Source organism: Hippocampus comes, unplaced genomic scaffold (genome assembly GCF_001891065.2).
Source record: "Hippocampus comes isolate QL1 unplaced genomic scaffold, H_comes_QL1_v1.1 scaffold200, whole genome shotgun sequence".
Classification (NCBI taxonomy): domain Eukaryota; kingdom Metazoa; phylum Chordata; class Actinopteri; order Syngnathiformes; family Syngnathidae; genus Hippocampus; species Hippocampus comes.
In genome coordinates, this window is record NW_017805460.1 from 96,913 (window position 1) to 110,171 (window position 13,259).

At 38.9% G+C, this 13,259-nt stretch overlaps 1 protein-coding gene across 1 annotated transcript in view; it reads right to left on the reverse strand.

The window, feature by feature from the left end:
• Positions 1-7,488: 7,488 nt before the first annotated feature.
• LOC109518663 (RNA-binding protein Musashi homolog 2-like) overlaps positions 7,489-13,259 on the reverse strand; it is an 89,296-nt gene continuing 83,525 nt past the window's right edge. Inside the window, exon 7 of the mRNA XM_019874668.1 lies at positions 7,489-7,624. Coding sequence (XP_019730227.1) covers positions 7,502-7,624 — 123 coding nt within the window. The 3' untranslated portion in view covers positions 7,489-7,501. The remainder of the gene's footprint in view (positions 7,625-13,259) is intronic.

Genomic DNA, 13,259 nt, shown 5'->3' on the forward strand with positions numbered 1-13,259 from the left:
CCTCCTGGACCCTGACGTGCAAAGTTTGAAGGTGTTTTTTTTTTTTTTTCATTGAAAGCATTCTGACATTTGTCAGGCAAAAAGATTGACTTAAGCGGTTACTACAGTGGAAAGCTTATCATGTTATGAGGTGACAGGGTGCATGAAAGGGTTAAGATGCAAGGTATCGAGCGGAAGTCGCTGATGATGTTGTGGAACACTCGCCTGACTTGTGTGCAGGCAGCATGGTAATGGTGTGGATGATTCATAATTCCCTGATGAATAAAGACAATGAAATGAAATTATGGCAGCGATACTAAATGAGAGAATGTTAAATAACTGTAAGACACTATCAAGAATTGGCGCATGTGGTTTTCTATGCCGCTTGTCCTCATTACGGCCAAAAAGAGGCCAAGTTGGCATGTGTGACAGTCTTCGTATCAGAAGGCTAAGCGATTTCAGGGCAAGATCGCATTTTGTTTTCTGGCAGAAATGATCAGAAAACCTACATACAGTGATACCTCTATCATAGAGATACAGTGGTACCTCTACTTATGTAATTAATAGGTTCTGGAAGAAATTTCGTAACTAGAAAATTTTGTAAGTAGAGACACATTTTCCATGTAAATGCCCCAATCCGTTCCAAGCCTCCCCTCACCCCCCAAAATTCAGACATAAATGTTTTCTAAAGCCTAAAAATGCATCAAAATATGTAACAAATGCATGTTACAATTAAATTGTTGCACTTTAAATGAGAGGTGTGCATAATATAAAAAACAAAGAATAAAGAATAAAAATGGTCATTTAACTTTTAAATGCGTCCTCATTGTTTTTTTGCCCTCTTTCTTTCATTCATGTAGTCTCTCAGAAGTAGTTTTTGCCTGGCGATTTGTAAAGAACTGGTCCAAGGACGTTTGCTTTTGTCGGCTTTTAACAATCCTTCAAAAATGTCCAAGGCAAACATAAGCATAGCAAGCGATCGCCCGACTGGTCAACACTTTTTCTGGGTGATTCACATTTATGTAAAACTATCGGAACGCTTCATGGCCCAAGGGGTGAATGACAAGGACACTGCATAGACACATATCTATCTATTTATCTATCTACACACATAGACACATGTAGTGCCTCTTAGCCATTGGGATGCCAGGAAGATGCTCCGTAGTAGCCAATGGCAGAGCAGCTCTAAGTATGTTGCATTCAGGAAACTCGAAGCTGCGAGTAGAAGCCGATACTGTATTTTTACCCTTCGTATCTTGAAATTTCTTTTGTAACAAGTGGCAATATTTTCCTGTTGAGGCGTTTCGTAACTTGAACATTTCGTATGACGAGACGTTCGTAAGTAGAGGTACCACTGTATTGTGATTTGGATTCAATTCATCATTTTCATCAAATCAATATTCACTACGTAGAGGAACATTTAACAAAGGAGAAAGGCTTGGTGACTGTCAGGAAACCTCGTCTGGAACAACTCCGAGACACCATCGTTGGATTCTTAAGTGTGGTGTGGCACTGATGTACTCCAGTGTGAAAACACCACAGCGTTTCCGCATTCCATGTTGCCTTTATGCGAAATACCGCTCGTTGGTCGTGCTGGTGGTCACTGGAGGTGTAGTGGTAGCAGCAGCTGGTAAAGCACTTTCAACTGCCTCCTGGCGCGAATACAAGGCTCAATGCTCGTTGTGGTGTTATGTTCTGTCTGTTTTGTTCTGAGTTCCAGCTGAGTGGTGGGCGTTTCCCTTCAGCTGCGCAGCTGTACTGCATTGCAGTCAAGCCACTATTTATTAAGGACTTTCCTGCCAACAACCGACTGTCTGATAGTTTGCCTTGCTCAAGCCGTTGTTCATGTGCAATTTTCTAGACGTTCCTAATTTTACGCTGTTTTTGTCCCATTCCTTGTTTTTTTGCTCTCCGTTTTTCTAGTCGTAGTCATTTTGGTAAATTATTCTTGGCATTTTCGTTTGTATTTTCCTTGCCTTTTGAAAGTGCCTTTTGTTTCTCTCATTTTATCCTAGTCCGTTTACCAGCATCTTTATTTGTCTTTCATCGGCATCACATGACTTTTGCTGTAAATAAATATTGGTTGTGTACATTTGGCCTGAGTCTGCATTTTTAGAGTCCACTTCTGTTCGGCACCTCCTGGACCCTGACGTGCAAAGTTTGAAGGTGTTTTTTTTTTTTTTTGCACACGGTGCAATATGCCTCTGAACCTCATAAATGATGCCTGTTAATGCCAATGAAGGCTTTTTTTTCTTCTATTTTTCAATGACCCGTGGAAACCCTGTCCTGTTCTGGAATGAGATTAATCTTCATGAAACACTTGACATTTACCTCAACACTTGTCAAATCGAGACAACTACAAGTTGTTTCATATGAAATAATTAATGATCTATATTTAATGGATAACTCTATTCCATATGTAGAGGATCGATGGATGGATTAAACAAACGAGAATATTTTTTTTTTCATCTGTGAGCCAGATGCAATCATCAAAAGAGCCACATTTGGCTCGCGAGCCATCGGTTCCCGACCCCTGGTTTAAGCTATGGAGATGCTTCTCTATCAACGTTTTTTTAACGATGCAAGTCCTCATTTAACTACAAAAATACTCCTCGGGTTAATCACGTCTCTGCGTTTATTGGTTACTTGTCAGTGTTTCATAAGCAACATTACCAATATCTGAGAAATTAAATGAGATTTTGAAAGTAAGGATTTTTAAAAAATGTTTGAATGTGTCACTTGTGATTCACCATCCATCACTTTAGAAAAACGTCCCCTCACCCCCCAAAATTCAGACATAAATGTTTTCTAAAGCCTAAAAATGCATCAAAATATGTAACAAATGCATGTTACAATTAAATTGTTGCACTTTAAATGAGAGGTGTGCATAATATAAAAAACAAAGAATAAAGAATAAATATCTGAGCCCTTATCAGACCACACAGGCCTCCTTCCTTCAATCTAGCTCTTTTTCAACTTAGTGCATCTTTTCTTTTTTTTTTTTTTGCCTTCTCTTTCGCACTCCTTCCCTTATTTGACCCTTTTCTCCCTCTCCATGCCTCTGTCCTTCATCATCCAAACAAATGAATGCCAGTGTAGATCGCTATTGACGTATCAAAGGGGTAAAATAGCCCAAGGGGAATGAGGCTAATTAAATTGATATGAAATAAATATGTAGTCTATGTGCTGTGTTTAGTTGTTGGGCTTGATTCTCCGGCTGCAGTTTGCACATGCAGTTATGTCTGTTTGTGGGTGTATCAGACAGCAGTATGGAATCTCTGGTAAGGGGACGGATTTAGTATGGATTGTGTGGCAGAGTGAAAGCCATCTGTCATGAACAACAATGAACCCGACCTTCATAGACGTAGGCATGTTTGAAGGAAGGTACTTATTAGCGTACCTCGAGAGGTTTTTGAAGTGTAAATTGTTCAAGAATGTGAGTATGTCTTTTTGGAACATCATGTGAGGACTGTCTTGTAATGGACACAATACACTGACAAAGCTCAACAATTGTGGCGAGTATAAACAACACACAGTATGGTGAGCATTGGCATAGCAGCAGAGTTGCTAAACATACCTCTATGTCGGCTAGTTGTTTTGTCAAACATTATCATGGCATCTTCTACCTAAAGGAAAGTGGGAACACATTAGATTCACCAACATAAATAAACCAACCACAAAAAAAAAAAAAACAAACAAAAAAAAAAAAATGATTCAACGACCACTGATGAAGTGTGTGAGGAGGGGCATGAAGGCGGGCTGGGGGGGGGACAAGAGGAAGTGGAGTGTCCTTGTTAATGAGACACGGTCACATTGAAGTGATTGGATTTCCTCTGTGTGAAGTGTCGCTATGAGTCAATTGCCCAGTAGCCCGACAAGCAGTAAGAACTTACACAACACTCAAGTGAAAAATGTGCTCGCATCCTCACGCCCACTTGCCACCTCCCGTGTGCTTGCTTCAAGGCGCACAGCAACAACACAAGCCCCGAAAAGCGATTCGTAGTCATTTTGGTAAATTATTCTTGGCATTTTCGTTTGTATTTTCCTTGCCTTTTGAAAGTGCCTTTTGTTTCTCTCATTTTATCCTAGTCCGTTTACCAGCATCTTTATTTGTCTTTCATCGGCATCACATGACTTTTGCTGTAAATAAATATTGGTTGTGTACATTTGGCCTGAGTCTGCATTTTTAGAGTCCACTTCTGTTCGGCACCTCCTGGACCCTGACGTGCAAAGTTTGAAGGTGTTTTTTTTTTTTTTTGCACACGGTGCAATATGCCTCTGAACCTCATAAATGATGCCTGTTAATGCCAATGAAGGCTTTTTTTTCTTCTATTTTTCAATGACCCGTGGAAACCCTGTCCTGTTCTGGAATGAGATTAATCTTCATGAAACACTTGACATTTACCTCAACACTTGTCAAATCGAGACAACTACAAGTTGTTTCATATGAAATAATTAATGATCTATATTTAATGGATAACTCTATTCCATATGTAGAGGATCGATGGATGGATTAAACAAACGAGAATATTTTTTTTTTCATCTGTGAGCCAGATGCAATCATCAAAAGAGCCACATTTGGCTCGCGAGCCATCGGTTCCCGACCCCTGGTTTAAGCTATGGAGATGCTTCTCTATCAACGTTTTTTTAACGATGCAAGTCCTCATTTAACTACAAAAATACTCCTCGGGTTAATCACGTCTCTGCGTTTATTGGTTACTTGTCAGTGTTTCATAAGCAACATTACCAATATCTGAGAAATTAAATGAGATTTTGAAAGTAAGGATTTTTAAAAAATGTTTGAATGTGTCACTTGTGATTCACCATCCATCACTTTAGAAAAACGACTCACAAGTCTGTCTTGTCCTTAGTCCCCCTGTGTCTTTGTTAAGTCCTCTGTTTGGGGGCAGAGGGCTGCTTTGCCAAAGCCAAGATAAGGTGTTTGGACAGGGAAGAGGTGGTGGAGATAACAATCCTGCCACCTAAGTGTCTCGGCAGAATCAGCTATCTGAGCCCTTATCAGACCACACAGGCCTCCTTCCTTCAATCTAGCTCTTTTTCAACTTAGTGCATCTTTTCTTTTTTTTTTTTTTCCCTCTTTCTTTCATTCATGTAGTCTCTCAGAAGTAGTTTTTGCCTGGCGATTTGTAAAGAACTGGTCCAAGGACGTTTGCTTTTGTCCATGCCTCTGTCCTTCATCATCCAAACAAATGAATGCCAGTGTAGATCGCTATTGACGTATCAAAGGGGTAAAATAGCCCAAGGGGAATGAGGCTAATTAAATTGATATGAAATAAATATGTAGTCTATGTGCTGTGTTTAGTTGTTGGGCTTGATTCTCCGGCTGCAGTTTGCACATGCAGTTATGTCTGTTTGTGGGTGTATCAGACAGCAGTATGGAATCTCTGGTAAGGGGACGGATTTAGTATGGATTGTGTGGCAGAGTGAAAGCCATCTGTCATGAACAACAATGAACCCGACCTTCATAGACGTAGGCATGTTTGAAGGAAGGTACTTATTAGCGTACCTCGAGAGGTTTTTGAAGTGTAAATTGTTCAAGAATGTGAGTATGTCTTTTTGGAACATCATGTGAGGACTGTCTTGTAATGGACACAATACACTGACAAAGCTCAACAATTGTGGCGAGTATAAACAACACACAGTATGGTGAGCATTGGCATAGCAGCAGAGTTGCTAAACATACCTCTATGTCGGCTAGTTGTTTTGTCAAACATTATCATGGCATCTTCTACCTAAAGGAAAGTGGGAACACATTAGATTCACCAACATAAATAAACCAACCACAAAAAAAAAAAAAACAAACAAAAAAAAAAAAATGATTCAACGACCACTGATGAAGTGTGTGAGGAGGGGCATGAAGGCGGGCTGGGGGGGGGACAAGAGGAAGTGGAGTGTCCTTGTTAATGAGACACGGTCACATTGAAGTGATTGGATTTCCTCTGTGTGAAGTGTCGCTATGAGTCAATTGCCCAGTAGCCCGACAAGCAGTAAGAACTTACACAACACTCAAGTGAAAAATGTGCTCGCATCCTCACGCCCACTTGCCACCTCCCGTGTGCTTGCTTCAAGGCGCACAGCAACAACACAAGCCCCGAAAAGCGATCACACTCCGCCGCATCCTCAACACTTCTCCGGAGATATGAAATGTGCCGCAACGTTCATCTTCCTCACACACGTCCTGCTTACGCGTCATACTGCATTGTAAAAAAAAAAAAATGAGAAGCTGTTCTTTCAAACCTGTACAAAAAATAAACGTCATCTCAAACGATGCTGAATTGCCGCTCTGGAGCGAAAATGAAAATGAGGCAATGGAAAAAAAAAATGGAAGCTACTTCACTCACTACATCCGTCCATTCATTTTCTGTTCCGCTTATCCTCATTAGAGTTGAAGTGAGTAAGATGACTGGGATAGAGATACTTTTACTCAAACAAACGAGAATATTTTTTTTTTCATCTGTGAGCCAGATGCAATCATCAAAAGAGCCACATTTGGCTCGCGAGCCATCGGTTCCCGACCCCTGGTTTAAGCTATGGAGATGCTTCTCTATCAACGTTTTTTTAACGATGCAAGTCCTCATTTAACTACAAAAATACTCCTCGGGTTAATCACGTCTCTGCGTTTATTGGTTACTTGTCAGTGTTTCATAAGCAACATTACCAATATCTGAGAAATTAAATGAGATTTTGAAAGTAAGGATTTTTAAAAAATGTTTGAATGTGTCACTTGTGATTCACCATCCATCACTTTAGAAAAACGACTCACAAGTCTGTCTTGTCCTTAGTCCCCCTGTGTCTTTGTTAAGTCCTCTGTTTGGGGGCAGAGGGCTGCTTTGCCAAAGCCAAGATAAGGTGTTTGGACAGGGAAGAGGTGGTGGAGATAACAATCCTGCCACCTAAGTGTCTCGGCAGAATCAGCTATCTGAGCCCTTATCAGACCACACAGGCCTCCTTCCTTCAATCTAGCTCTTTTTCAACTTAGTGCATCTTTTCTTTTTTTTTTTTTTGCCTTCTCTTTCGCACTCCTTCCCTTATTTGACCCTTTTCTCCCTCTCCATGCCTCTGTCCTTCATCATCCAAACAAATGAATGCCAGTGTAGATCGCTATTGACGTATCAAAGGGGTAAAATAGCCCAAGGGGAATGAGGCTAATTAAATTGATATGAAATAAATATGTAGTCTATGTGCTGTGTTTAGTTGTTGGGCTTGATTCTCCGGCTGCAGTTTGCACATGCAGTTATGTCTGTTTGTGGGTGTATCAGACAGCAGTATGGAATCTCTGGTAAGGGGACGGATTTAGTATGGATTGTGTGGCAGAGTGAAAGCCATCTGTCATGAACAACAATGAACCCGACCTTCATAGACGTAGGCATGTTTGAAGGAAGGTACTTATTAGCGTACCTCGAGAGGTTTTTGAAGTGTAAATTGTTCAAGAATGTGAGTATGTCTTTTTGGAACATCATGTGAGGACTGTCTTGTAATGGACACAATACACTGACAAAGCTCAACAATTGTGGCGAGTATAAACAACACACAGTATGGTGAGCATTGGCATAGCAGCAGAGTTGCTAAACATACCTCTATGTCGGCTAGTTGTTTTGTCAAACATTATCATGGCATCTTCTACCTAAAGGAAAGTGGGAACACATTAGATTCACCAACATAAATAAACCAACCACAAAAAAAAAAAAAACAAACAAAAAAAAAAAACACTTCAAGGACAACACACAGTACAAACATTTTCCTTTACTATTAAGATGCTTGTCAGTATTCTTACAGCTGTGATAGGAATTCTCTCGTTATTTTCAAGATGCTTTGTAACACATCCTGTATTGATAAGTGGCATGTTGGTAAAAGCACCGATTGATGAACACTGACACATTGAGTTTTTTTTTGTTTTTTTTTTTTACGAAAGTACAGAACATAAAGTACTAGTATTTCACTAGGGGAGACATCAAACTATTCCATAACCTTTCTTTTTGATTAGGCTTATTGTAAAGGACTGACTAAGACTTTTCCCAGGTCATTTTCAAGTTAAACTCTGAGAAATTAATTTAGATTAACGCGGGGATCGGCTATGGATTGGCAACCTGTTCACATTCATGTGCTGTCTCACCCTCCCCTTGTTAGGGGAGAACCTTCTAATGGGCAATATGTACGGCTCAACCCAGAACAATGGAGATGGAAAGTTAGTATTTGCCATCACAATGATAAAAGAGTCAGCGGTTGTCAAAAATCCCCCCCGCTCAACGCTGCTTGGCTCAGCCAGCCATTCTGTCACTCCTGCCTCGAAGCTCCCTGTAACAGTGATGGAGAAACTCTCAAGCCGTGATAACATTGATCCTGCTGGTGGTAGGCTATATGTTTGTCATTATTATTATATTTTTATTCTTGGATGTGTTAAATGTTTTTTTAACGATTTTGTTGTACTGCAGATATGGTCATGCACGTAAAGAAAATTGTGAGTGCCACCAACACTCAGATCTGACTGGAATAATTCATGACCAGCTATTTGCATGAACAACGTCAATGCTTCATGTTGACATTTTTATTTATTGTAATTTAATTTAACATATTCCAAATACAAATTAGTAATGGTTTAGACTAGTGATGTCACGATATCCAAATTTTGACTCCGATATCATACCTCCGCAAAATACCTCGATGCCTGGACTAAAATCACCGCACCGCAAAACTGATATCAGTGAAAAGCAATGAAATACTAGCTGACAGCTAAACAACTTCAAATTTGATTTACTTTTATTAATTAAAAAAATACTCAAGACGTTCAAGGTGTACCCCAGCCTACTGCCCAAAAACAAATGGGATAGGCTCCAGCATGCCCGTGACTCTCGTGAGGATAAGTGGTTCTCTTGTACATGTACCACAAGCTTCCTATTTCATTGAAAGGTACATATCATTTTGTAAATATGGGCAAGTATTTCTGTTAAACACAATAAGCTTGACTGAAAATATTCTGTATTTTAATGGCGGTAGGTGATTGTGGGAGTGTGCAACAGAGTTGGAAAAGCCTACATCTATCAGCCAATCAGATGACAGCGACATTACAGCCCTCCTCGACCTGCGTTCTAGAGCCAGGTTAGAAGAGGTTCAGAGGAACGGTTCCATTGTCATCGCCCACCCTTTACAATGTGGAATAGAAAAGTGACTACACAGGACAGAAGCAGGCTCTTTCGGAGTAGACCCGGTACAATAGAAAAAAGGGTGAAGGCTATAAATACTGTTGAATTGGTTGTCATTTTTCACCGAGAGGCAGTGGTTTCTACAGATGCTGAATTGAAGTAATAAAGTACCTGTTAAAACAAAGTAATCCATTAAGTTATTTTCAAATCACTACAATAATTAAGTTACTTTTTCAGGCAAACTATGGCAAACACTATATGTATAATATGTTTTTGATAACAACGGGAGAAAAAAAAATCTGCACACAAAATAGTCCTCGTTGTGTTAAGCTGCACAGCATTTGAACTAAAAAGATAAACATCACTGGACACATCTTTACTGTGTGCTAAATTCAGAGAAGCCAATCAAGACTGGACTGACAACAGTTCCAACATTAGCAAAACAAAATATTGGAACAAAAATGATGATAATGACAAAAAATGAAAAACAAAATGTTCACCTTAAATGTACTGTATGTGTTTTTTTTCCGGTAAAGTGAGAATTTGTGATTACTCGACATGCCTAGTTTTTTGGCTGGTACGTGAAAATGCATTCACCACAAATGATTCTTGTAGCTAACTGTCAAAAAATATCTTCAATCAGGCCATGGATTCTTTCTGTCCATGTTTTTTATTTTTCCACCATATAAGTCCTCAAGATCCATATCAGTCAATGAAATTATGAAGATCTCAACCATTGTTCACTTCTCTTCATTTGTACGATCACACACGGAGGTGGACAAAAAGTGTCTATTTTGAAAAGGAAAGAAGTATAAAGTACATTTATCTGTAAAGTATAAAGTCGTCAGAAATGTACAAAGTACATACAATACTCAAGTATAGTACAGATACCTGAAAAATCTACTTAGGTACTTAAGTATTAGTGCTTTGTTACACCTCACCACTGATTCTTACTGCACAGCATGCATTGCCTTAACACTGACATGTTCTCGTCATACTCATTACACTGAGAATACATCCATTCTATTTTTTGGGAGTATGACTGTAGGATATTTTGTGGATTTCATATTTTTCAGATATACAATTGGCAGGTGAGAGCAAAATAAAGCAGAGCGACAGAAGGAGCTCAGGTGCTCATGACAAACAACTCCTTACACAGCCAAAGACAGATGGGTGTGTGTGATACCGGGAGGACTAAATGAATAGTAAAAAGTGCAACCCATCAAGAGATTTATAAGATGTATAAACTACTTTGTATTTTCTCACCTTGTAAAACGTTCCGTCTGTCACTGCTCTCATATGCATGGGAAAAGTAATTGTGGCAGATTGACCGTGGCAGGTAATACGGTAAGCCAAATAAAAGGCCTGTCAATGCTGAACAAATCTCATTAAGCTCTTGACCAACATTTACAATGGTGATGGTTGCAACACTTATTTGGGACTAAAATCTTTACACAGGAGGAGAGAATCCAATTTTGATTCCAAACTTTTTTTTTTCTTGTTTTAATGTAGCTAGATGTCGAATGAAGTAAAGAAAAAAGGTGAATATTTAAATCACCAAGCCAGAGGATTTCAGAAATTCACAGAAACCGTTTTTCGGTTCCGTTGGATCACCTAATGCAAAACCACGGTAACTAATTTTGGGTTCCGTAAACGTTCACCATGGGAACCCATTTTTCTATGTTGACTGATATTAACAATCAAAAATTCTGATATTCAAATGTATAATACCGTATTGGCATGAATATAAGACGGCGTTTTTTTTTCATTGAAATACGATTGAAAAAGTGGAGGTCGTCTTATATTCGGGGTCTTGACATTATACCCATTCACGACGCTAGATGGCGTCAGATACCATTGAAGCGAATGCTGAACTTGACTCCCCAGGCCAAAGCGAACCCCTGTCACGAAGAATAAAAATAAAAATAGTGGTAGCACGAAGAAGAAAAATAAAAGATAGCAGTAAGAAAGAAAAGAGAAGAAAATAATAGAAGAGATAACAGAAAATGGAGAAATGTAGCGACAATCTGGAGAAAAATGGGTCGAAGATCGGCCAGGTTAACTGGCAGCTGAGAAGTTATGATGTAATTTACATTTCAAAAACCAGAAGCCATTCATTTACGAATGTGATTGCACTTTAGATTTGAATGAGGCAAAATGACATGCTTTTTCTCTCAAATATATTGTTATAATCACTTGTTTCAGATGTACTGTAATTATTTTCTGTATAAAAATTAATTTGGTGTTCAAAACGTCTTTTTTCAAACTTGAGTCTTGAAAAAGAGGGGGTCATCTTATAATCAGGGCCGTCTTATATTCGGGCCAATACGGTATCTAAAGGGTAAATGTTTGAAAACTATGCACTAACAATGAACATAATTACATCAGCAGCTGTGTACTCCAGGATTATTCAATAAAATAAATGATCAAAATATGTTAACACTTTTAATGTACTCATATGGCATGAATACAGCATACCACAAAATTAGAGTATTTTTTCCAATCTCACACTGCAAAGAATAATTTACTGCTAATCATTAATATATCAATTACTGTGAAATACTATGGCCATCAGAAACACATGTGTACACAATACTTCAGTCCTGGCTATATATCATGGGCCACAAGAAAACCTGATACTGTTAACATGATTATACGTGTGTACTATTTATGTAAATAAACATATCAATGGCTACTCACCCCCTTTATTAATACAAAACCATGTAATAGGAATTGAATGATTAAAATTGTGATGAATCTTTAAAAAAAAAAAGACCTTATTACTATACGTTGTCATATCGTATTGACATGGCTTGACATCCTCTTTGCAACCCAAAAATGACGCACTGTGTAATCTATGATCAATTTGACCAAAGAATCTACCATATGTCGTCATTAGGCCATATGACAGTTATTACTACACCTTGTGAAGAATGTTTTATTCATAAAGTTACCATGTCTACAACTAGTAAATTATAAAATAACTAAGACTGTTTCATAATATTTTTTCATAGCGATTAGCCTTTAGATCTAATGACCAACTTCAAAACTTGCCTCTGAATCGTGCCTCCCGTCGAATCTCTCTTCCGTGTTTTGTGCATAAATCACACGTGAGCTTAGTGAGACGCCTTTCTTCGGATGATTCGTATGAAAACTCCGAATGGCATTCCCATTTCTTAAACGCCATAAGTAAAACACCTTTCAGTGTTTTTTTTCCGCTGCCATCTCAATCCGTCATCGGTGTACTGAGACACCCGCGCCCTTTCTCAGCTCGCGGCTACAATAGCAACCCGCATGAGCACATCAAGTTTCCTGCCCCCCACACTTAACAAAACGAAAGTAAAATCGAAGAAAAACACTCACGTCACACCAGAAACACACATACAGCCACGGTGAAATCGCATTGATCCAGTGGCGGGCCGTGCATTTCAACCTTAGGCCTTCAGTGACGTCACATACATGAACACAATACTGTTTAGGCTCGTCAACCAGCACTTAATTTCAGGAGAATTTAAAACCATCAAGTACGCATTCACAATTAAAAGCAGGAACTAAATTTACAGATAGTCAAAAATAAAAAGATGATTTAAAAATACGAAATAAAATGCCACCCAAATTATGCTGTGTGATCTTAAACAAGTCTGTCCAATAAATTGCGCAATGTCGCAGTTTCATATAAGACACCAACCAAACAATAACAAAACAAACGATTCTTTGAAAATAAACAGATCATTTACATTTTGAAAATCGGCGATACAACAGCAAATAACTGAAAATGTTGAGCAGCTGAGATTGAACGAACTTTCGTGCACGAAGGTGACTACAATGCGCCATTATAAATTGCAGGTGAGCAGATTTATTTGATACATTTTTGTATCTTTGTCATTTTATTTCGTTACCATGAATTTCATACTAACGAAATAAAATGACAAGAAGAAATGTAAAATAAAATTCATTTACTCACCAATGTAGTGCCTGTTCACTGAGCTGCAGAGCTACGCGAGTGTCCCCAAACGTTTTTAAACGCACCATAGCTTGTAAGTGCCCAGCCGTTTCCTTGCTGCCTTTGGTAAAACAATCCAGTGTGGCTCCAAACACCAAATCGGTCAGTTGCAAGCA